This window comes from Gymnoscopelus braueri (assembly GCF_963280865.1).
Source record: "Gymnoscopelus braueri genome assembly, chromosome: 5".
NCBI classification, from domain to species: Eukaryota; Metazoa; Chordata; class Actinopteri; order Myctophiformes; family Myctophidae; genus Gymnoscopelus; species Gymnoscopelus braueri.
The window spans coordinates 29,124,042-29,146,159 of record NC_137606.1 but is presented as its reverse complement, the minus strand read 5'-3'; the positions used below and the strand labels follow the sequence as shown (position 1 = coordinate 29,146,159).

Sequence of the window (22,118 nt, the reverse complement as noted above, 5' to 3'; positions counted from 1 at the left end):
AGCCTGATTACATATTACAAATATACACACATTAGCCTCATACATACATCTTTTCAAATGAAGATCATTTTTTCAGTTTATCACAGTATCAATACTTTTTGGCAATACGATAAAGTGTGATTTAGTGTAGTAGTCGTGCATTACAGAGCAGACCAGGGGGGCGGTGGGTCAAAATACCAGGGGGAGCTACTGTAGGAGAGGGTGGAAGGACTCTAGGTAGGTCATGAAAGAGGCGATTGAGGAAACATAGCATCTTAAGGAGATGAACTCTTGCTTGCTAAAGCTCAAAAGAAGCTAGCCAGGCCGACAGGGGCGGGGCGAGTTGACCACTTACCCGCCGCAGACCCACAACATCAACACAGCCCTCCACAGGTCAAATAACTCACCAATTAAGCCTCTCCACGGCACACAAAGATGCTCTGCAATCACTGCAAACATCACACCCACAGCAGAGCTACATTTTTACATGTCCTCCATTTTTTTTGAGAGACTGCTACATTTCTTCAAATAGTGACAAATAGCAAAGATAGTTTTACAAGAGAGAGAGAGTGCAGTCTCCCTAGTGGCCCTATATAGAGACAGTAGGAAAGCAGGGAGGGTTGCACTGTGGGCCTATACAGGGATGAAGGCTGGGGCAGAAATCAATGCTAGGCTAGCAAGAGTACCGGTATGTCTGATTCCAGATGGCAGCCTTAAGCTCTACACCATCTCTGCGTACAAATATCAAATACCTTAATTGTGAATAGAAATATTTGTTCTTAAACCTGGAGCATATAATAGCTTATCAAAAGGCCCATGACTGGTGATCTTAAGATAACCTGACCATGTGTACATGAGAAGCAAAGCAGCGTAATAGAACACAGAAGATAAACAACCAGAACCATGTCAAATGTGTTCAAAGTAATGTATGTGGAGTGGGATTAGACTACATGAATCCTTGTGCTGTATACATAGTAAATATAAACTCTTATCTCTCTGGAAATATTATAAGGGTATCAGTACTGTTACTTTAATGGACATGAATATTAAAGAAGGTTTTAAAACCCATAAACAACAGGAGAACTATAATAGACCTCTGTAAAAGCAATCTGGGAACCCATTCTGTAAAGAAAAAAAAGTAACAGAACTGCGTCCCTCCATTTCTCTTATGCTTAGTACAGCCAACCGTCAGCATCGGGACATGAACAATGGCTATGATGATGCCACAGATATTTTTTCACAAGCGTTTGGAACACAATAAAGTGGCGCTGTGGTTGTAGCTATGCTCCACCCTTTTCTGGACCAAGACAGCCCCCTTTCTCTGTCATCAACTCCTCATGTCTGGACTACATAATGAAATGCAACATTAACCATCATTCGGTCAATCTGAAACACATTGCAAAGACAATGATTCAGCCTAATTCATTCCTAAAGGGTTTGCTAGGTAAGGTTCCATTAGGTAGGTCCTGTAAAATATAATGACTCATGGGAAGATTCTAATATAATTAAATATACAATAATGTTGATATTATACAATAAAAGGGAAAAATGCCAGATTTAATATGATATATTTCACTTCTCCAGGTCATGCCTTCTTCTATTTATTACTTTCTAAGAATCACATTTTTATTTGAAAAATAAAAGCCTAATCCTCAAAAGGAAAGGATCAACATAATCCAGCTAAACACCAGCTTCATTACAATCGTTTTAACAACTTTAACACCATAGATGTACTTAATTATGTGCATTACATTGAGCATTTCCTGAATTACCTTTTTTGTCCTATGCAACTACAGCTGTGTGAATATTTGATGACATTATGCACACCAAAAATTGGCATTCGTTCTCATCTGCAGTGGCCTACATCTCCTCTCATTCATGAACACAATTGCAACACATAATACACACATAGGCCTTCTGACTGTACCATCCTCACACCTACAACTCAATGCAACAACCTACATGGAGATGTGAGCACTAACACATTCTTTATTTATTTGTTTGTTTTATATAAGATATCACACATTATCCAGCAGATGTAATGGTTAGTATTTGGTGGAGCAGTTTTAGTCCCAGTAATTAGATTTTATATTAATACAATTAAACACAATAACTAATCTATGAATATCCCTATCATTTTTCTTTGACTATCATTTTAAAAGTAATATATAGATGCTGCCTTAACTAAATGCCATGTTTTCTTTTGATATTGTTTAGCTAGTAGCTAAATTAATGTATCAAAAAATAAAATGAAGGACAATATTTAAATAATTTCATACTTTTCACCCCAAAAATCAAGGCAATTTATGAAATGTATGAATTACATATGGAAACTGCCTCCTCCCCGCCAAACACACACACACACACACTAGAGACAATGGCAGATGCTCAAGCTGTAAACCCAACACAATAGCAAAATAATGACAGTGTGTATTGTGTAATGGAAATCTAAAACTGAAACTTGGAAATCTAAAACTGAAACTTGGAAATCTAAAACTGAAACTAAGTAAAAATGAGTGTCAATAATAGAATTTAACAAAATAGAATAGAAAAGAATAAGCCTTTTTTTAGGCTATGCAGCCAGACGAATAACATAACATGATGCAATATTTCAGGGATACAATTAAGTTCACATTTTAAGATACAATGAAAGCTTATATTTAAAAACTACACTATTGTGAATTAAAAATCACAAGAACTCCTTTACACGGAGATGCAAAGTTACAAACATGATGTGAGCAATATCAGTAATTTAACCAAATAGGCTACTAAACATTCTGAACAGGATTGTGGCCATTTAAGAGATACATTTTTATATTTATATACTATATATTAGGTACAATTTCATTATAAGCCCTATATATTTTTTCAAGGTTATTGACTCCAGATACAGAATATATCTGATTATCTGCATTACAATACAGGCCTATGCACTGCATTGTAAACAGCCTAAATTCTCATACAGAAGAAGATGAGGCACTATTAATTCATTAATACATAATTTTAAATAATTGTTTTATAGCTGATGAAAACCAGACAAGAGGCTCATTTGATGCTCCATGGCCCAAATTAAACCACATAACAGTAACATACACCTGTGCACTGAAGGTCGCAGACAGTAGCCTACATGTAGATAATATACACCATTATGCCATTCTTCGAGGTTTTTAGTCTTCTAGACCAGTGGTTCTCAACCTGTGGGTCCTCACATGGATTTGGGGGGGGGGGGGGGGGGGTCCCCAGATGACAGTGAAGTGACAATTTAAGGACTTTTGATACCTTTTTATTAGTACATTTTTTTTTTTACCATTACAACATCAAAAGTAATCAACTATGCTATACAAACTGGTCAAACATTGGCCAAATTGTCAAATAATATGAGAAAGAGGCAAGGGTCCCCAGTTAAAATATGATTATTTTGGGAGGTCACGGCCTGAAAAGGTGGGGAACCACCGTTCTGGATAAGAAAACATCCACCTGTTTGTCACCGTGTCAGTCTTCATCATAACTTACCTTTTTGTGTCTGTCTTTGAAAGGTAACGCCGGCCACTGCATCTCCTGTAAAAAGTCCTGCCAGTGTTTCTGGTCCTGGTCGGACGAGATGAAGACGATCTCCAATTTGTCTTTGTGTTCGGAGGATTTCTTGAACTTGCTGTAAAACTCACACAGGCTGGCGTTGAACTGCTTGCACGGAGCGTTCTGGCTGCAGCCGAAGTAGAGGCCGACCAGCGACAGCCTGGCGCCCAGCGCCTGCACGTCCACCTCGGCTTTCTCCCCGTTGACGAGCCGCTCCCCGAGCAGATTCACCAGAAACTCCGACATCGCGGCTCTCGAGTCCTTCTCGACAAAATCTTTTCTCCAGTAGACTGATGTAAACGAAAGACCAATAAGCTAAAGATGCAACTACACTCCTTCTTCTTCCTCCGATTCAAGCTTTCTTCGGGAAAGCTCCAAATCGGCGACGTGCGTTCAGACGCTGTGTGTGCACGACTGGTTCGGTTCCTCCTAATATTCCACCGATGATGATGATGCCTCTCTCTCAAGTGAGAGATGTGTGTTGGAATGCGCTCCTGTTTTACTGCGTGAACTGCAGCAACAGTGATGGAAGAAGTACTCACATGTTTTTACTTAAGTAAACAGTATTAATACACTGCAATGTAGATCGGCATCAAAATTATACAAAATATACTTTATAGTGCCAAAGGTAAAAGTACTCATTTGTGCAGAATGTCCCATTTCACAAGTTCAAAATGTATTAAAAAATATCTTTAGAAAATAGCTGATTGTGAGCTTGTAGATCTGCTATTTTCAAATGGCTGAATTGTGGTTAGTGTGTTTTGTAATAATAATAAAAATCTACAAAGTAGCCTAACTAGTGACAACAGTTTTCATATACGGTAAAAGTACAATATTTTCCTCTGAGATGTAGTGGGGTAGAAGTAGAAGTATTGAAAATGGTAAATACTGAAGAAAGTAAAAATACCTTAAGTACTTAAGTTAAGTACAGTACTTGAGTACATGTACTTATTACTTTACACCACTGACTGCAACAGTGGTCGCGCACTTCTCCCGAAGCACACATTTTCATGACACCTAGTTATAACATTCAGATTTTGCATAGTGACATTTTGATGCCGTCTGCACCCCATAGCGAATGCATGTCAAACATTTTGTAGGCTATTTGTTTGCAATGCTCATTGCTAGCTAATAAGACGTTTTCGAATCACACACCTGCAACTAGAAGTTTACTTAAATAATAATCAAATAAACGACTTAATGAATACCTTTGCTGATAAATGTTTTGCGTTCATTGGTTAGCTAGACAAATAAATAAGTGTGCTGTCTTGTGTCTGTAACTCTATGGTCTACACAGGCCAAAGGTTTCCATCATGGTTATGGTGCCACCTAGTGTTGACTGTACAGAAATACCGGTGCCACGTCAAGAAAAGTTTAATCAACATCTGCTTCAAGATTTTATTTTATTTTTTTGCTGCATAATGATGCATAACAACAATCTTCACAAAACACATGAAAACGGTGCAAAGCTCTGGAATTGACATTGGTCTCACATTGCATGAAATGACAATTGATGTAGGAAGCAAATGTATAAGTTGTATAATCACCTTCAATTATAATGGGGCCATTTATATTGACTGTAATACACTTCATTTACAGTCCTGTTGGAAATAATGACTGTAAAAATCTGATAATAGTAAAAGTTAACAGTACTAATGTCTTTAAACCGTCAAATATTTGTTGGTTGACATCAACTATCATTAGAAGTGACAGAATGGTATGTAAGATTATTACTAATAGTCAATAATAGAGCAGTGCTGAATCAGATATACTGTAATCTCTCAAGACAGATTCAGCATTCAAAGGGATTTTTTTCTTCCTTTTTTTAAGATGGGTTCCCAGATTGGGTATAATGTAATAAGACAACGGTGAATACATTTTGAGTACATTATGACCACTGGCATAGCATAAGATGAAGATTCCCTAGTCCTCTGTGAACATCATCCTCACCAGGTCGGCTTTGAAGCATTCCTCTTCCACTAACTTCTGAGGCTGAAACAAAGAGATTCACAGATTTATAGAGCTTTCATTATTAGAAATGCATCTTTCCTGTAACCCTCATGCTTATTACAACATGCAGCAGCAATCTGTACCCAAACATTTTCTGAGAAACGGCAAACATTTGATCTGACAAACATGCTCAACAGGTCTTACATGGGAATCATGTGGGTTTCATACACATAGATAGAATCGATTTAGATAGAACAGTAGAGAGACAGGAAGCCGAGGGTAAAGAGGAGAAATTACATGGAAAACAGGTCTCTGGCCAGAATCCAACTGGAGAAGTTACAATCTGGTCACTTATACCGTTCCCATGACTCTTCCAGGTCATGGTAACTGGAACGCTCGCCCCAAAACACACTTAGGGTTAGGCATATAGTTTGACTGAGGTTAAGTTTAGGAATAAGGTTAGGTGTAGGCATAGTTTTAATGAGGTTACGTTTAGGAATAAGTCTAGGTTTAGGCATAGTTTTACTGAGGTTACGTTTAGGAATACCTGGTGGCACCGTTCCGAGGTAGCTTGTTTTGTGGCGAGCGTTCTTGTATTCCATATTTCTGACGCATTTGTCCATAAAAACATATTTACATATTAAAATACAGTGTAAGAGTCAGAGAAATTAGAAAATGGAGTAAAGAAGCATGAGGCTTGTCTTACTGTGCCATATCGCAGCAGAGTAGGAACTCCACTAAGCTTCAATGTCTTCTTGAAAGCATTATTTGGATCCTTCCAACTGAAATAAATCAATAAATCAATACATAAATAAATACACTGTAAATATTAAAAGGAAGGTTACATTAGGATTTGCATTCAAGTGAAATACATTACATTTGTAATAGGCCTAGTGATGTAAATAATAAAGCAGGGAGTTAAAGAGTTAGATGGTATAAGAAGATCATACAAGGCTATGTAATAATTATAGCAGCAGAGAGGAAAGCAGAGTCACTCATATTTATCTCATTATCATTGATCACATGGATTTGGACAAAATGCGTTACCCCTGCACTCCTTACTATTGGTTACATGTTCAAAATCTAGGAATTTACTGATAAACTCATGTCAGTCAGTGAAATGTAATATAAAATGCAATAAGTGTTTGGGTGAAAAGGGTGATTTCCCCACAGTTGAGGTAAAGGTTTTGCTATGAAATGTGAGCCAAAACAAAAAGTATCCTCAGACTTACAAAGCTCTCTCTCCAACTTGACAGTAGATGAATACAGATCCTTCAGGAAGGTGAGACAGCTCCCCTCTTACAATTGGCTCGGCTGGAATACAGAGGACGTTGTTAGACAACGACTGCTTTATTATAATGCACGTAAAACCTTACAATTCAATGGGTTGATTTATATTTTACTGGCAAAATACATACATTAACACAATGTTTCCCAAACTTTTTAACTCAAGACCCAAAAGCGAAATGCCCGGGTACACAAACTAGTGAAAATAGCAGATCTACAAGGTCACAACCCATCCTTCACGCCACGTTGTGAGCTTGTAAATTGGCTATTTTCACTGCTTCTTAAACATATATTTTATGTATTCATGAAATACTTTTGAAAAATCATTGAATTTATGTTTTGAAATGTACTATAGTGACCCACAAATGGGTCCCAACCCATTGTTTGGGAACCAGTGCATTAACACACTGTATATTTGTAATTTTCTGTGAAAAGCATAAAACACACACACACACACACACACACACACACACACAAGCTGGAGCTTATTTCCATTGTGGTCGTTTTGAGTGTAAATGTTGCCACAACGTTTGCTCCTGAACGAGCCTGCTAGTTCAGTGTTTCTCAACCTGTGGGTCAGGACCCTCAGGGGGGTCCCCACATGATTTTGGAGGGGTCCCCAGATGACAGTGAAGTGACAGTTTAAGGACTGATAGACCTTTTTAATACCTCAAAAAGAAAGGAAAGAAAAAGACCATTACTGCTTCTAAAGTAATCATAAACTATAGGCCTACTATAAAAACTGGTCAAACATTGACCAAATTGTCAAATAATATAAGAGGCAAAAAATAAAGAAAATAGCCAAGCTCACAACTCCTAGCATTCAACGACTCGCATTGCGTGGTTGCGAGCTTGTAGATCTGCTATTTTCACAATATTTATCAAACAAAAAATGTCATGCCTCAACTCCTTCAATTTGGGGGGTAGCCATGCAGTAAAAATATAATTATTTTGGGGGGTCACGGCCTGAAAAGGCTAAGAACCACTGTGCTAGTTGGCAGTTATTAAACACTTACCTTTAACACAGTCTGGACACCAGCTCAGTCCCTGTGCGTCTTTATCGCCAGAGAAATATGCAAAAATATCCTTTCCTTTCCTATCAGACGTTGCTTGGCAAAATGCATCATAGCCATGAACTTTTACTTCTTCGTAATGGGCCATTATTATCTAGATCGATTTGAAAATGTACCGACGATGACAAATGAAACTGTGCAATGAATGAATGAACCGATCAGGTGAAGAACAACACACTGGTCTGAGCAGCACTGTTAACTCCTGTGTAAAAAAAAACACTCACTCACGTGAAGTTGACAGCACACTTCCTGCCTGTTCAAAAGGTTCTTAAAGAGACCTAGCCCTGATACATGACTGTCATATCATGACAGTCATGGATAAACTTCAACCTGGTGTTTGCACCTTTTCTATTTACAGCCCGTACATCTAAATAAACGTTCAAATTTCAAATATAAAGTGCTTAACCTATGGCCACGGATGTTACAATTCTGTTCGGGTTCACTAAAGTACCCGTATTTTCCGTATTGTTCAATAAAAAGCATTTTAATCCAATTGGTGGCCATTTTCTCATAGAGTTATAATGCATCACAGTGCAATACACCTCCCAAACGATAGGATCACGTAGTTGATAGCGTATGGCGAAAAAACAAAGAAAATTGACACTTTAGTACCCTGACCCTTTTTATTGAACAATACGGAAGATACGTGTACTTATGTGGGCCCGTACAGAATTGTAACATCCGTGGTCATAGCATAAGCACTTTATATTTGAAATATAAACGTTTATGTAGATGTACGGGCAGTAAATGAAGAAAGTGCAAAGACCAGGTTGAAGTTCATCATGTTTCAGGGCTAAAAGAGATCACGCATATAATGTCATTTAAATAATTATATGAAGTAGTCGCGCTCACAGACTCACTTTAAAAAAAACAAAAACTATGTAAAAAAACAAAAAAAAACATATACAACTATGTGCTAAAACACGTTTAAGTAATTAAATGTACCAAGTCACTATGTAAATATTGCTGTTATTCTTATATAGATAGCAATCGGGATATTATTAGTGATGTTTGACTTCTTTGACGATCCGTAGTTGTACAAAACTACTTCCTGTTAGTGTCAAGTGTTGCCATGTCCGCTTATTATAAGCGCCAATAATGTTTAAACCAGTGATTCTTAAACATTTTTATGTCAAGGACCCCCAAATTAATATGTATTGTGCCAGGGACATATGTACAATTGTTTTTCAAGATTCTTTAGAAAATAGCAGATCTACGACTACAAGTTTACAATGCGTTGCAAAGTGACGCGTTTAAAGTGCTCGGCCAGGCTTCTTCTCTACCTGGTTGCTTATTTCTCTCGCAAAATCTGGCAACCCCGATCCGTGGTTGTACAAAACTACTTCCTATTGCTGTGTGAGGGCGGTGCTCTGTTGTCATGGCGGTGTTTTAAACACTGTTGATTATTAGTACTTCATTAGCTTGGCAACAAAGTCACTTCTTTTGATTATACATGGCCTTCAACCAGAAAGAAGGTATACATTAAAGTTTAATACATAATGTGGTGAAGTGGACACTAGTGTCAACGGTGTGCTGCTGCCAGTGCTATCGTCTCAGCTAATGCTAACTTAACGTTAAGTAAAGGACGTAGCATGCTGGTGTTAGTAAAGGTGACATTTGTACTTTGAGATGACCTCAAACAAAATGATCGCTTAAATGATTAACTGATTAATAAGTTAATAAAATAGCAGGTGTTTTGTTTGTCTTTGCCATGAAAACGACACAATTCCCCAAGAGGGAACCCACAAGGAATTTAGGAGAGCAAGAGACTGGATTATGTCAAACCAAGGTAAACAAATAAGTGTAATAGTTTCCCAGATATATAATATTCCTTTGGGAATCAAGGTTAAGGTAGGGCTGTCACGATTACAAATTGAAGTTAACGATTAATTGTCACCAAACAATAATTGCAACATAGAAACGATTATGACGATTGATTGAATACTAGCAGTTTGCAAAAAAAAAGCACAGGAAAGTACAGTTCAATACAAGGTCTGCTAAGAGGATTTTAAACCCAAGAAAGCCTATGGCTTGTTTCCATTGGGGTCCTTTTTGCTCAATTCATCGAATTATGCAAAATAATTACCTCACATAATTGCGATTAGACGACTCTGTAATAATTGTGACAGGCCTAGGTTAAGGTGCCATCAAGTATCATGTGATGTTGGTGACGGAAATGTGTTCTTGGGAGAGCGGAGGGGTTGAAAAAAAAATCAAGACTGATTACAATGACCTCTCATACCTCTCACAAGACATCTCTCAATCCACAGTTGTTGTTTAATGAAACCATGCCCGCCAGTGCCTACGGTCGAGCCACCTATGTTGGCCCGCCAGCTCCCATTGTGATCGAGAAACTCTTACCACGGTCAGAGAATCAAGAGAACGTGGACAACAGCACCAGGAGCTCCATCAGTTTTTCGGCTCTTTCAGAGGAGCGTCTTCTGGCTGCAGTCAGGCTAGCCAAGCGAGATCTGAGGCGAAGACACCGCGAAGAGCTTCACATCAACTACCTTGTAAAATCTCATCAGGATGATTCGCTGCATAACACAAGTAATGTGGACCCTCAGCAGGTAACTGGGCTTCTACGATCCTATTTAAATGATGAGTTAATAGCTTGTGTTTTCTTCTCACTTGGCATGATTCATTTGAAAAATATCAAAAACAAATCTACCCTCATTTGGCTTTGACTTGTAACCTTTTTTCTAGGCAGTACCACCTATCAATGTGAAGTCCAAGGCCCACAGCTCAAAGGCCAAGGGGAGCCAAAGTGGAGCCAGTAGATCGTTGAACACTCCCCAGACGCCCCCAACCCGAGACCCTGGTCCGGGGGCATTGGCCAAAGGTCAGGAGCCTCAACTTAGCAAGGAAATCCGGAAGCTTCAGAATCAACTGGGAGTCTACATCCAAAAAATAGAGCAACTGACTAACACAGGTAATACACATAAGCAACTGGGGTGTGTGTGTGTGTGTGTGTGTGTGTGTGTGTGTGTGTGTGTGTGTGTGTGTGTGTGTGTGTGTGTGTGTGTGTGTGTGTGTGTGTGTGTGTGTGTGTGTGTGTGTGTGTGTGTGTGTGTGTGTGTGTGTGTGTGTGTGTGTGTGTGTATATATATTGTATGCGACTGCACAGAAATAAACTAAAATAAGTCGCGAGAGGCGATGAGATGGGCCAGGTCTATTGTGTGACGCGCTACAAACAAACGATGCGTTTTAAGGGGTTTATTAAAGCAACAAAAAAGAACGTAATTAAAGGTGCTTAAACTCATAGCAAGGCGATCACAGTAATCAAAACAATAAAGCAAAATAACGTATAAAGCGGTCAACAAAAAGTAGGCTCCCAAACACCCCCTCTCTCTCTCTGTCTGTTCTCAGCAGGTGGTCAGGTGGTGCTTTTGAGGTAACCAGGTATCCTCCCCTATGCCCGTCACTCAATCATCCACTCATACACACCAGTGACAGGGCATTGACCAAATATATAAAATAACAATAACCAAACATAATCATAATAACAATAAACCAATTACCAATTCATGGCTCCTACACACACATATATATATATATATATATATATATATATATATATATATATATATATATATATATATATATATATATATATATATATATATATATATATATATATATATGTGTTACCATTGTAATTGTATTCTTTCTTGGGTGTGCAGATAAAAACACAATACAGGCAGAAACACAGCAGTACATGCACCGCCACAAAGTCAGATATTGGACCATCAACACACCATTCCCCTGTACAACATAAAAAACTGAAACATATCAAGCATGCTTCAGTATTCAAGATCTACGAAACCAATAATTGTTCTTGATTACCGCATGATTTACTGTTACTTTTACAGTAAGAAGAATCTAATGTTTTTTTAAACTTATTAATTTTTTAATGTATTTCTTTTGCATTAAGGTTGACCTTTTATTAATCCTTCTGGGGAAATTCAGTTTCAGGTTCAGTTGGTCAGGTCAGTGATTCTCAACCTTTTCAGCCTGTGACCCCCCAAAATAATCATATTTGAACTGGGGACCCCCCACCCTGACAAGCACCTGGAATGTAGGAGTTGAGGCGTTACATTTAGTTTGACACAGTTCCACAGATAAATATTGTGAATATAGCAGATCTACAAGCTTGTAGATTGGCTATTTTCTCAATTGTTCCCTCTTTCTTATATTATTTGACTATTTGGTTAATGTTTGACCAGTTTTTATAGTATAGTTTGTATAGTTTCTTTTAGGTATTAAAAAGTCCTAATTGTCACTTCACTGTCAACTGGGGACCCCTCCAAAATCAGACCTACAGGTTGAGAACCACTGGCTTAGGTCATGATGAAAGCTCAAAGGGGAGCTGTTAGGGTTAAAGGACCACGTCACCCATTTTCAACTCTCTTCATATAGTTGGTCTCCGAAGAGGGCTGTGGACAGTTAAGAAATCTGCCTATTAGTGACATCACCTATTTTATTTTATTTTATTTTATGTAAGAACAATGGCTATTTCCAGGAAGAGAAAGGCTGTAGTTTCCGTTCTTTTCTTTTTTTATTAACACAATTATAAAAAGGTTTCTAGTAGCTTTAAAACCCCATTGATGGTGTTACTGGTAGGCAGGTCTCTGAACTGTCCATAGCCCTCCAGTGAGACACAGAGGGAGTAGATGAAAAGTGTGCCATCTTATATTGACCGTTGATAAGACCAATTATTTGAAGAAAATCGGTGAAGTGCTCCTATTAAGTGTTTTGCTCAGGGTCATAAGGTCACAGAGGCAAACCAGTGACCTTCTGATGGCTTCTGTACCCAACTAAGCCACTGTTTCCCAAACAGTGGGTCGGGACCCAATTGTGGGTCACGGACCCTGTGGGTCGTGAGTAAATATCCCCTTTTTTTTATTAAATGAATTCCAACATATTTAAGTATTTCATGAATAAAATAAAATGGATGAAATCATCATTTCCAAAAATAAATAAAGCGTAGTGAAAAAGAAGTAGTGAAAATAGCCGATCTACAAGCTCCTAACACGTCGCAGTGATATTCAACTGGAGGCCCGCGGGCCAAATCCGGCGCAGCTGAGCTTTCTTGTGGCCCCTGGAACACATTCCATATTCCAATGTAAAAATAAATGTACACAATTGTTACTAGGTGGTTGGTTCTACAGATTGACCATTTTGAATGTTTTTCATAACCCTTAACCAAAGCTTGTTAATGGTTAACCAACTAATAACCCGATAAGAATAAAATGTAGGCTACTGTTTAGAATGGAGGAATGTTTGGGACTCACTCAGGGTTAATTAACACCGACCCAAAAGTTAAAGTCACCCCTAAGAAAATCACTTGTAAAGTGTTCAGGTAACTCGCATCATATGTACTTAAGAAAAGTATCTGGTGTGAAGATGTATTTAAGTATCAAAAGTACAAGTATCAAAAGTAAAAGTATTAAAATACCCTTTTGTGGTTCAAAGAAACAAAACAGCCAGAAATGTTGTCTACTTCTCTCCTTTCAGAATAGCTTTCAAGTAGTTCAGCTGTTTTTTCAGGTAGCTACATTGTACGATTTTCTAATCAGTCACACAAGCAATGTAATTAATTAGACGCCCTCGTAATAGGCTGGTCGGCTATCTCACATTTATATACCTACTTCACTACATTTCAGTGGCACATCAACATAAAAGAGTACAACAGATGAATTTTGAGTGGCTTTCAAATCAATTCATTAGTTATTTTTGCGTGGATTTTGTCCATCTCCATTCACTTGCAGGTTTTACACAGTATGATTCATTCATCCGCAATAGTGCCCTGGGCTGAAAGATTCCACTATTAATTAAATGCATCGTAAGGGCTTGTGCTCTTATCAGCCTTATGCTCAAAAACAAAAAAAAGAACATACGAACATGTAAACACTTCACCTTGCCAGCCTGCCTCCAATTCTCTTCTCACGAAGACACTTCGATACCAGGGACCCGTGCGTGCGCACAGAACACTGAAATATCTACTTCCTATTTTCTCAATATCCAAATCAAAGCCTGTGCATGGTTTATTAACGCCAAGCCAGTTGGGACAAAATTAAGACATTAGAAAGGATTGATAATTGAACCCGCAATTGCCATTTTGGCAGTACAGTACGTGACTCACCCAAGACATTCACTCATCAAGGGTAATACTTATACCTACAGTACTAAGCTTTGTTTCCTGATCTGAAGCATTGCCCTTGATTATAAGGCACAGGCAATGTTTTTCTTAAGGCATGATTGAAACAGAAGTGATAATACTCTTTGACACATGTAGTACTAACTTGTGATTGGTTACCCAATCACATAGTTATGTTCACTTTCAAGGATATTATTTAGCTTATACAAGCTAATACAAGAATCAAACTAGACGCGTCGCAATTATGGGAAATTGCAAAGTGTGGTTGCGCCGTCGCCGGTCGCAGGTTGCCGCCGCCCGGACTTGAGGAATATGCTTGGAGGAATACCGTCGGAGGTCGCGTGACGTGCCATTCGAATTTGGTGCTGATTGGATCCTGTGTTCGTGATACATGGCTTTTTGATTTGAAGAAATAGGCCCCTCCCACTAAAATAAATAAGCCCCTCCCACAAATGTAGCGGGCCAATGACATCGTCATGTCACACCTGAGATCACCTGCTTTTCAATTTGAGAGGAGTGATCCCCCCAAAAATCATGTTTTTGCATCAAACGGTTACGTTTTGCAGAGTTGTGGTGCCCCCTATGGGTCAAAGTGGAAATGCTTTTGGGGATTCGTTGAGTAAACCACCCTCGACATGTGATTCAAATTTGGGATCGATTGGACGTTTCGTTCGTGATTTTTGGCATTTTTGGTAAAACGGGCTCCTCCCGCCGTTTGGATAGGTTTATCGCATGGGTCCATAGATGACCTGTACCGATTTGTGTGAGATTTGGACAAAATTTGTAGGAAAAGGAGCAAAAAGTGTGTTTTGAAGAAAATTCAAAATGGCGGAAAATCTATCCAGACGCAAATGGGCGTGGCCTATATGGGGAGATGCGTAGTGACCCAAGGAATCCAGGGAAAAAGACATTTTGATTTTACGACCTACGGTTCAAGAGTTATAGGCCAAAACGTAAAGGGCACTGTTATAGCGCCACCATGTGGCCGATTAGTGTAATTATTTTTTCAATAATTTCGGACTAAATTATTAACCTCCCCTCCAAATGTGGTAACTCTAGCTCTTACGGTTTCTGAGAAAAAAATACTTGAATTTGAGTTTTTTCACTTTTACATTAAAGCGGATGGGGAAATTTAATGCACTAATAAATCAATATCAATTAAACTATTTAACCAATCTCTTAGCAAAATACAAGCGCACGATTCCAGGTCAAGACGGTCATTTTGAGATATGGCACAACATTGGGGGATAAAAACTGTGGGAGAAATAGCAGTTCGAAGTATTGTTTATCCGGAAGATTAATAAAGCACATCCAGTACTATAGTCTGGTTGCCCTGTTAGGGCAACCACACTAATTAGTCTTGTTTTTTGTTTTGTTTTTTACATCTGGAGACTCCCGTCCAGGACAGGCTGCAGACGCACCTCCTGCAGGACACTTGGCTCAGATCTTATTTGGCGTTAGGAACCCATTGCGACCGCATGCCCTTGCTGACGTCGACCCCAGGCAGGGTTCGAACCTTCCGCATGGAAGGCGTATGCTCTACCCGCTACACAAGGACGGCCCTAGTCAAATCATTAATAAATATTGAAAACTTCAATGGACCCTGGCAACTTCCTGTGGTACACCAAACTCAACCCTAGTCATTGTCATACAAACTACCATTGAAGAAAACATTTTGCATTCTATTTCTATTGGACAAGTAGCCTTTCAGCCAACTATCCAGGGTGCTGGTCATGGTATGACATACTAATACATGGTCTTTCTGCAAATGGATAAGTTTAAACCAAGCTAGTTATACATTTATCAGAGGAGCACTGACACACACCTATCCATAAAGAATGTGTACATTTCACATGTCACACTTTTTTAGTGGTAATCTACAGTTTCTTATAGCATAATGAATCACATGATTATCATTTGAATGACAGGGTTGATAATGGAGGAGGCTTTGGAACCTGATGAGCTACAAAGGAAGAAGATCCGTCAACAGGAACAGGCAGCCCGCTCAGCACGCATCCTCTATGTTCTCCAGCAACAGGTATCATAAAATCTGTGCCGTGGTTTTTATTTTTCACTATACTGCAACTAGTATATTAAACTATGCTGTTGTTGCCTACTGTAGGTAAAAGAAATCCAAGAAGATTTAGACAAATTACGCTCACAAAAAATAGGAGACACCAAAAAGGTATGTTGTCGCCAATGTTATCGCCACCAAAAGTGCTTCCTTTAGTATGTATGTAGAATTCAAAAATAATAATAATTATCGTCTGCTCTTCTGAACAGTCCAGGGCAATGGGCAGACTTGCAGCTGCCCACAGAGGAGCAGTGAGGGCAATACGGGTCTTCGTTAATCAGTTCCCAGAATCATCTGATGGAAAAGTGCCTGCTCATTACAAAGACCTGGGCCAGTTGATTCGCCAGCTGTGTCTGTGCTCGGCTAAGGTGGAAGTGGACCAGGGTTCAGCTGTACCTGAGAGTGCCCTGGACATCCTGCAGAAGCTGGAGGTCAGGAGCTTCAGCCTCTAGTCCACACCATAACTTATATTAACTCTATATTAACTATAAGCCTGTGTTTATTATCCAATATATGTAACTTAGAGGAAATATGCAAATGGCAATGAATCATTCGGCTGTATAATTGGTAATTATATTTTAGGATTCTTAGTTCTGTATACATGTAGTAATTAGGCCAGGTATTTAATTCTCTGCTCTTCTTCGTCATCTTCATCTTCTTTTTCTTCTTCAAGACTCTAGATTCTGCCCTCAGTAAGAAGGAGCGACCTCAGCAGAAGCAAGCCCGTGCACGCAGCACCTCTCCTGCATGCAGGAAGTCTCCCCATCGTTGCGTTTCACATGCTCCGCATGCACCCAAGGGCCCCGGCCCCACCACCCGGTGTCTTGGTAGACCCCGTAAACCTGCAGGCCTCAAAAAGAGAGGTGAGAGATTAATTTGGCTTAATTAGTCACCATGGTTAAAAACATCTCATTACGGCCCTGTTTTAGGGTCATTTTCTGCAATTGTTAATGTTTATATATTTCCATGTACTCATAATGTCAATAATTATAATCCAATTTCACACCTCATGACATGTGTATCAACATAATATTATTATCTATATTATAATAAATGCAGGAATATTTCCCCGTAAAAATACCCTGTTAATAGCAGTGCACTTCTTGTTACTAAAGCATCTGAAAATACCATTCTTCAGAGTGACTGCTGCTTGTCTTTCTCTTCGTGGAGGACAAGTCATTTAAGATCCGTGTCTCTAGAAACAGCTGTGGTCTTTTGAGTGATTACGTTTTGACTTCCTACTGCACCTAAATTGCTCACCTTGCAAAACATTTATACGGTAGCCATCAGCCGCCTTGTCACAGTGAGAGGAGGAGAATTTGGACCAGGGCTTTGAATGCAGTGCCCCGGCTCCCAGCAGGTTATTTTATCATCGTTTGCCTCCTGCTGTTCTCTCCTGGGTAGAGAGACAGCCTTTGGGAGGAGACCGTAAGCACCACACGCCATGAGCTGTCCCAACACTCTAAATCACCCTGACAACTAATGCCCTCACACAACTTATCTAAGGAGAGCCAGTAGGGGTCTAGCATGTTGTTGGAAATGTTTTCCAGTCCATTTGTCTAGTTAGAGAACACCAGGTGTCGTACAGCAGTGGTTCGCAACCTGTGGGTCGGGACCCCCAGGGGGGTCCCCACATGATGTGTGACAATTTAAGGACATGTAATACCTTTTTAATACCTCAACAAAAGAAAAGAAAAAGACCATTACTGCACCAAAAGTAATCAACAAAACAAACAAAAACTGGTCAAACATTGGGCAAATTGTCAAATAATATAAGAAATTGGCAAACATTTTGAAAATAGCCGATCTACAAGCTCACAAGCTTGTAGATCGGCCATTTTCACAATTTTTATCTGTGGAACCGAGTCAAACAAAATGTAATGCCTCAACTCCTACATTCCAAGTGCTTGTCAGGGTGGGGCGTCCCCAGTTCAAATATGATTATTTTGGGGCGACTCGGCCTGAAAAGGTTGAGAACCACTGTTGTACAGAACAGTTTCCCCAAGCATTGTGCTTGCATTCAGTGATGGCCATTGGCCAAGAAGAATTGTTTGTAATTCACAATTATTACATAATCACCTAATCACAATTATTTGAGATAATTGCAATTATTTTGCATAATCGTGTCGTTGTTGAAAAATGTTCATACATTTTTAAACATTTTCCATAAATAGTGTGTAAAAATTGCAGAAATAGCAGATATAGAAGCTGTGAACTTGTAGATCGGCTATTTCCGCTATTTTATAAAATATTTTGAGGTATACAATTATTAAATATTTAAGTTATTTGTCATGTCTGCCCTGTGCAAGTTTTGTTTAAAAGCCTAAAAGGCAAACAGAAATTATTCATATGTTCCAAAGTTAAATGCAAAAATGTATCGTTAATGGCAATTGTTTGTGTGACAATTAATCGTCAAGTAAAAGTGAATGATCGTGACAAACCTACTACAGCAGCTATTCAATAATGCCTGTTATGATTTATGTTAAATCAGTCGACTATCCAACTAAATCATTAAACTGTTTGTCAGCCGGTAGGAGAATGGCCTCACAGAACCCCGGAGCCTCTCACCGACCGTCGGATCGTGGCCAGGTGCTGAGGGCTGCGCTGCAGTGCCTAGTCCAGCAGGGGGAGCTGAGAGAAGAGGCTGAGCCAAATAACCCCTCCACAAAAGGAGGACCTTTAAACCCTGAAAGGAACCTGGTTGGTATTATCTTTAACCACTTGAACCCCAGCATGAAAGAGTGTACGGGCAGGTCCAGGCAGAAACCTTGTATCTCCATATTTCTCCAAGTTTTTATGTTTTTCCGTAAATGAATGCCCTACTTTGTCGCACAAGAGTGTCATGCAATAGTACCAAAATAGACGATTTATAAGCTCACAACATGTTGCATCACGGCACGTTGTGAGCTTGTAGTTGTGCTATTTTCGCTATTTTCGATAAATGTTGAAGATAAAAGTCTGTCGGTAGGTTTTATAGATTTTTAACCAATGAGAAGTATTTACATGCGCTTGTGACTAAATAATAGCTACATTTGATCTATTGGAACACAGGTTCTTAAATTTTCCTGAAAAATACGTTTTTTTTACATACAAAGTTTCCACCCGACAGCCACAATATTTTATTTATACATTTCGTTTATATGTACACACATTGCAACCAGATGCAAGATGCAGGGTTCCAACAGCCGACAGTCTCCTCCCGGCTCAGAGTGAACCAGTTCCCTCAAAAAGACTATTCTGTACCGTGGATCCCTACATCTCCTCATTCTCCTCCTCGCCCTCAGCGGTGAGTCATCTCTATGTCTTAGTCACTCTTTTTGCCTCTCGATCAACCACAGATTTGAAGTTGAACAATAGTATTTTGAAAATAAGATGTTTTCTCCCCCGCCATTGACCACTGGTTGATGCCAAATGCATTCTGGGAAATGTGGCTGTCCCAAGTTCACACAAGCCTCATACTGATGATGTTTCAGAAGTTTACGAGCACACAAATGGAGTACAAGTACACAAGTACAGTTTTTGAGAAAGATCTCTCTCTCTGTGTCATTCCTGTATGGCGGCTTTGGTTCCCACAAAAACAGACCAGGTATATTATCCTAATCAGAAACCATGGATTAGCAGTTCAAGAAGATTGAGACACAGTACCGGTAGTCAGGGAATATTATCAGAAAAATGTCCAATCTGGGAATTCCTCACCAAGAAATGTCTTCACCAATGTGTTTGTAAAGGTGTCTAGTAACACATCTCACAAAGATTTAAATTTAATTTCCCTAGGGGAATCTGTGACAGCTGCTGAAAGTTGGGGTACCCTTAACCTTATGCGGAAACAATTTTTTTTATTAAATTCTGCTGTAAGTAGCATGTGAGGGGTCAAACTAGGGTTTTGTCATGATTCTGAATCCATTGCAAGCATTTGTTTTGCACCACAACCACTCCTTGGCAGAAAATCATCCAAGCCCACCTTTCCAGCTCATTGCATAGGCTGTGATTGTTTTACCAGCTTGCAAAGCACGCTGGTCTTAGAAGAGACAGACCACTAGTCATTCTCGACATGTTTTCGATCATTGGCTGTCCTTTAAGCCAATGGGGATACTTTCCCATACTCTGAACGGCGGTCTCGTCCTCCCAAGCTATGGCTACTATGGCTACTAAACACGCTTCTATGGCTACTAGACACGCCTGCCGTGCCGTCGTTTCAAATCATCGTGACACAGAGTAATCACAGACGAGCATACTGAAATACTCTGAAAATAGCCGATCTGCTATCTCCCCCCGCCCCAACAGACTAATCACAGATGAGCAGTGGTGGAAAAAGTACTCAATTGTTTTTATTAGGCGATTTTTTTGGACAACACAAAATAAATGTATCCTAATGGTCTGCCTCCTCGAGAATTAAACTCTTCAAATAGCCAAATTAAATGTAAAGCACAATAAAAAGCGTGCATGAAATCAATTTGGGCCATTCTATTAATGATTGATGATGATGATGATGAAGGCAAGTCTAGGTAAAAAACTCAGCCCCCTCCCGGTATGTAGGCTACTGAATGGAGCGGAGGAGAGGATTGCTTTCCTAGTTGTCTGTTTATCAGCTACTGTACGTTTGATGATAGCTGTATATATATTTATATAAAAACAAAACTGAAACTACAGCTTAGTTTCTGCAAATCCTCGCTGTGCATTTGCGAGCTTGATGATGCAGGAACGCGTGTCCCCCCGGTCTCACAAGATCCAGCACTTGATTCTTAACTTTTGCTGTTAAGTCTGTATATAAAAACTTGTGTCAGCTTATGTTTATATCACCAGTCAATCAATGCGATTTGAAATGTGAGTTCCCTCGCGACCCAACGAGCGTTACGAGTCCCTTTAGTTACAGGCAGTGATGGAAAAAGTACTTGTACTTAAGTACACTACTTGAGTACATGTACTTAGTACTTACTTTCCACCACTGGTTACAGGGTAGGGCGGCCCGGGCGAGTGATTTATCCCGCAGCTGCAGGATTTATTATTTGTGCGAATATAAAAAAGTTAACCTGGATGGGTGTGTTTCGCCACATCGTTGCTGCAAACTGACTAACTGAAGAAGGCGTGATCTGCTGCCTTCAACTTCACTCCATCTCCTAGCCTGTGGCTGTGATCTTAGCTTATAGTCCTAAAAGAACAGTGGTGGAAAGTAACTAAGTACAATTTACTCAAGTACTGCCTCAATACAGTACTCAAGTACCGTGTCGCCATGCGATGTGTTGTGAGCTTGTATATCTGCTATTTTAATAAATTTTATACATATGATACCATGTGAAACGGGACATTCTTTAAGTACATTTTGATACCAATGCTTTTGTACTTTTACTCAAGTACATTTTGCATTCCGTACTTTTACTCGTCTCGGTTTATTGATTGACAGCGTTGAGTCACATTACTATAGTAACCCGACACTGCACGTGTTACAGCCGAAAGTATACTCCGTTGTACACCGAAAATAGCAGATCTACAAGCTCACAATGCCCTTAGTGAGCTTGTAGATCTGCTTGCGAGCTGCGTCGCGTGCGTTCTGGCAGACTGCAGTCTCGTCCTTCCTATGATATCATAGCCCTACTAGCAGTGTTGCCAGATTCTGCGAGAGAAATAAGCAACCAGGTCTATGAAAACAAGCCGCGCACACACACACACACACACACACACACACACACACACACACACACACACACACACACACACACACACACACACACACACACACACACACACACACACACACACACACACACACACACTCACAGAGAGAAAAAAGAAAGCAAGCTGGTATACATGACTGAGTCATGTCTTGTTTTTCTTTTTTTTCCAAAAATCCAATATCGTGGTCATTTTTCAAGATGGCTGCCAAATCAACAAGTCATATCTATATTTCTTTCACATTTTAGGAAACATTTCACCATTATAGCTACCTTGTTGTAGCCCAGGTCTCCCTTCTAAAATAGATTATTAATATCAATGGGCAAGACCATGAGTTTTGGAGTTTAAA

General features: G+C 39.4%; 3 protein-coding genes across 4 annotated transcripts in view; 1 reads left to right on the top strand and 2 right to left on the bottom strand.

The window, feature by feature from the left end:
- nxn (nucleoredoxin) overlaps positions 1-3,977 on the bottom strand; it is a 67,201-nt gene extending 63,224 nt beyond the window's left edge. Inside the window, exon 1 of the mRNA XM_080428775.1 lies at positions 3,493-3,977. Within this exon, the coding sequence (XP_080284901.1) occupies positions 3,493-3,801 (309 nt within the window). The 5' untranslated portion in view covers positions 3,802-3,977. The remainder of the gene's footprint in view (positions 1-3,492) is intronic.
- A 962-nt stretch (positions 3,978-4,939) lies between these two features.
- txndc17 (thioredoxin domain containing 17) lies at positions 4,940-8,093 on the bottom strand. Its single transcript, XM_080428588.1, has 4 exons — positions 7,809-8,093; positions 6,738-6,819; positions 6,212-6,287; positions 4,940-5,547 (listed from the first exon to the last, which is right to left on the bottom strand). Exons 1-4 carry the CDS (start codon positions 7,951-7,953, stop codon positions 5,479-5,481), a joined length of 372 nt encoding a protein of 123 aa, XP_080284714.1. The 5' UTR covers positions 7,954-8,093; the 3' UTR covers positions 4,940-5,478.
- A 1,138-nt stretch (positions 8,094-9,231) lies between these two features.
- The window catches only part of kiaa0753 (KIAA0753 ortholog), a 33,426-nt gene continuing 20,539 nt past the window's right edge, over positions 9,232-22,118 (top strand). Inside the window, exons 1-9 of one of the 2 annotated variants that reach the window (XM_080429012.1) lie at positions 9,232-9,654; positions 10,136-10,435; positions 10,572-10,797; positions 15,954-16,063; positions 16,148-16,210; positions 16,309-16,530; positions 16,773-16,962; positions 18,627-18,799; positions 19,261-19,385. In XM_080429012.1, coding sequence (XP_080285138.1) covers positions 9,577-9,654; positions 10,136-10,435; positions 10,572-10,797; positions 15,954-16,063; positions 16,148-16,210; positions 16,309-16,530; positions 16,773-16,962; positions 18,627-18,799; positions 19,261-19,385 — 1,487 coding nt within the window. In that variant the 5' untranslated portion in view covers positions 9,232-9,576. The remainder of the gene's footprint in view (positions 9,655-10,135; positions 10,436-10,571; positions 10,798-15,953; positions 16,064-16,147; positions 16,211-16,308; positions 16,531-16,772; positions 16,963-18,626; positions 18,800-19,260; positions 19,386-22,118) is intronic. The other variant, XM_080429013.1, reaches the window with a different exon arrangement.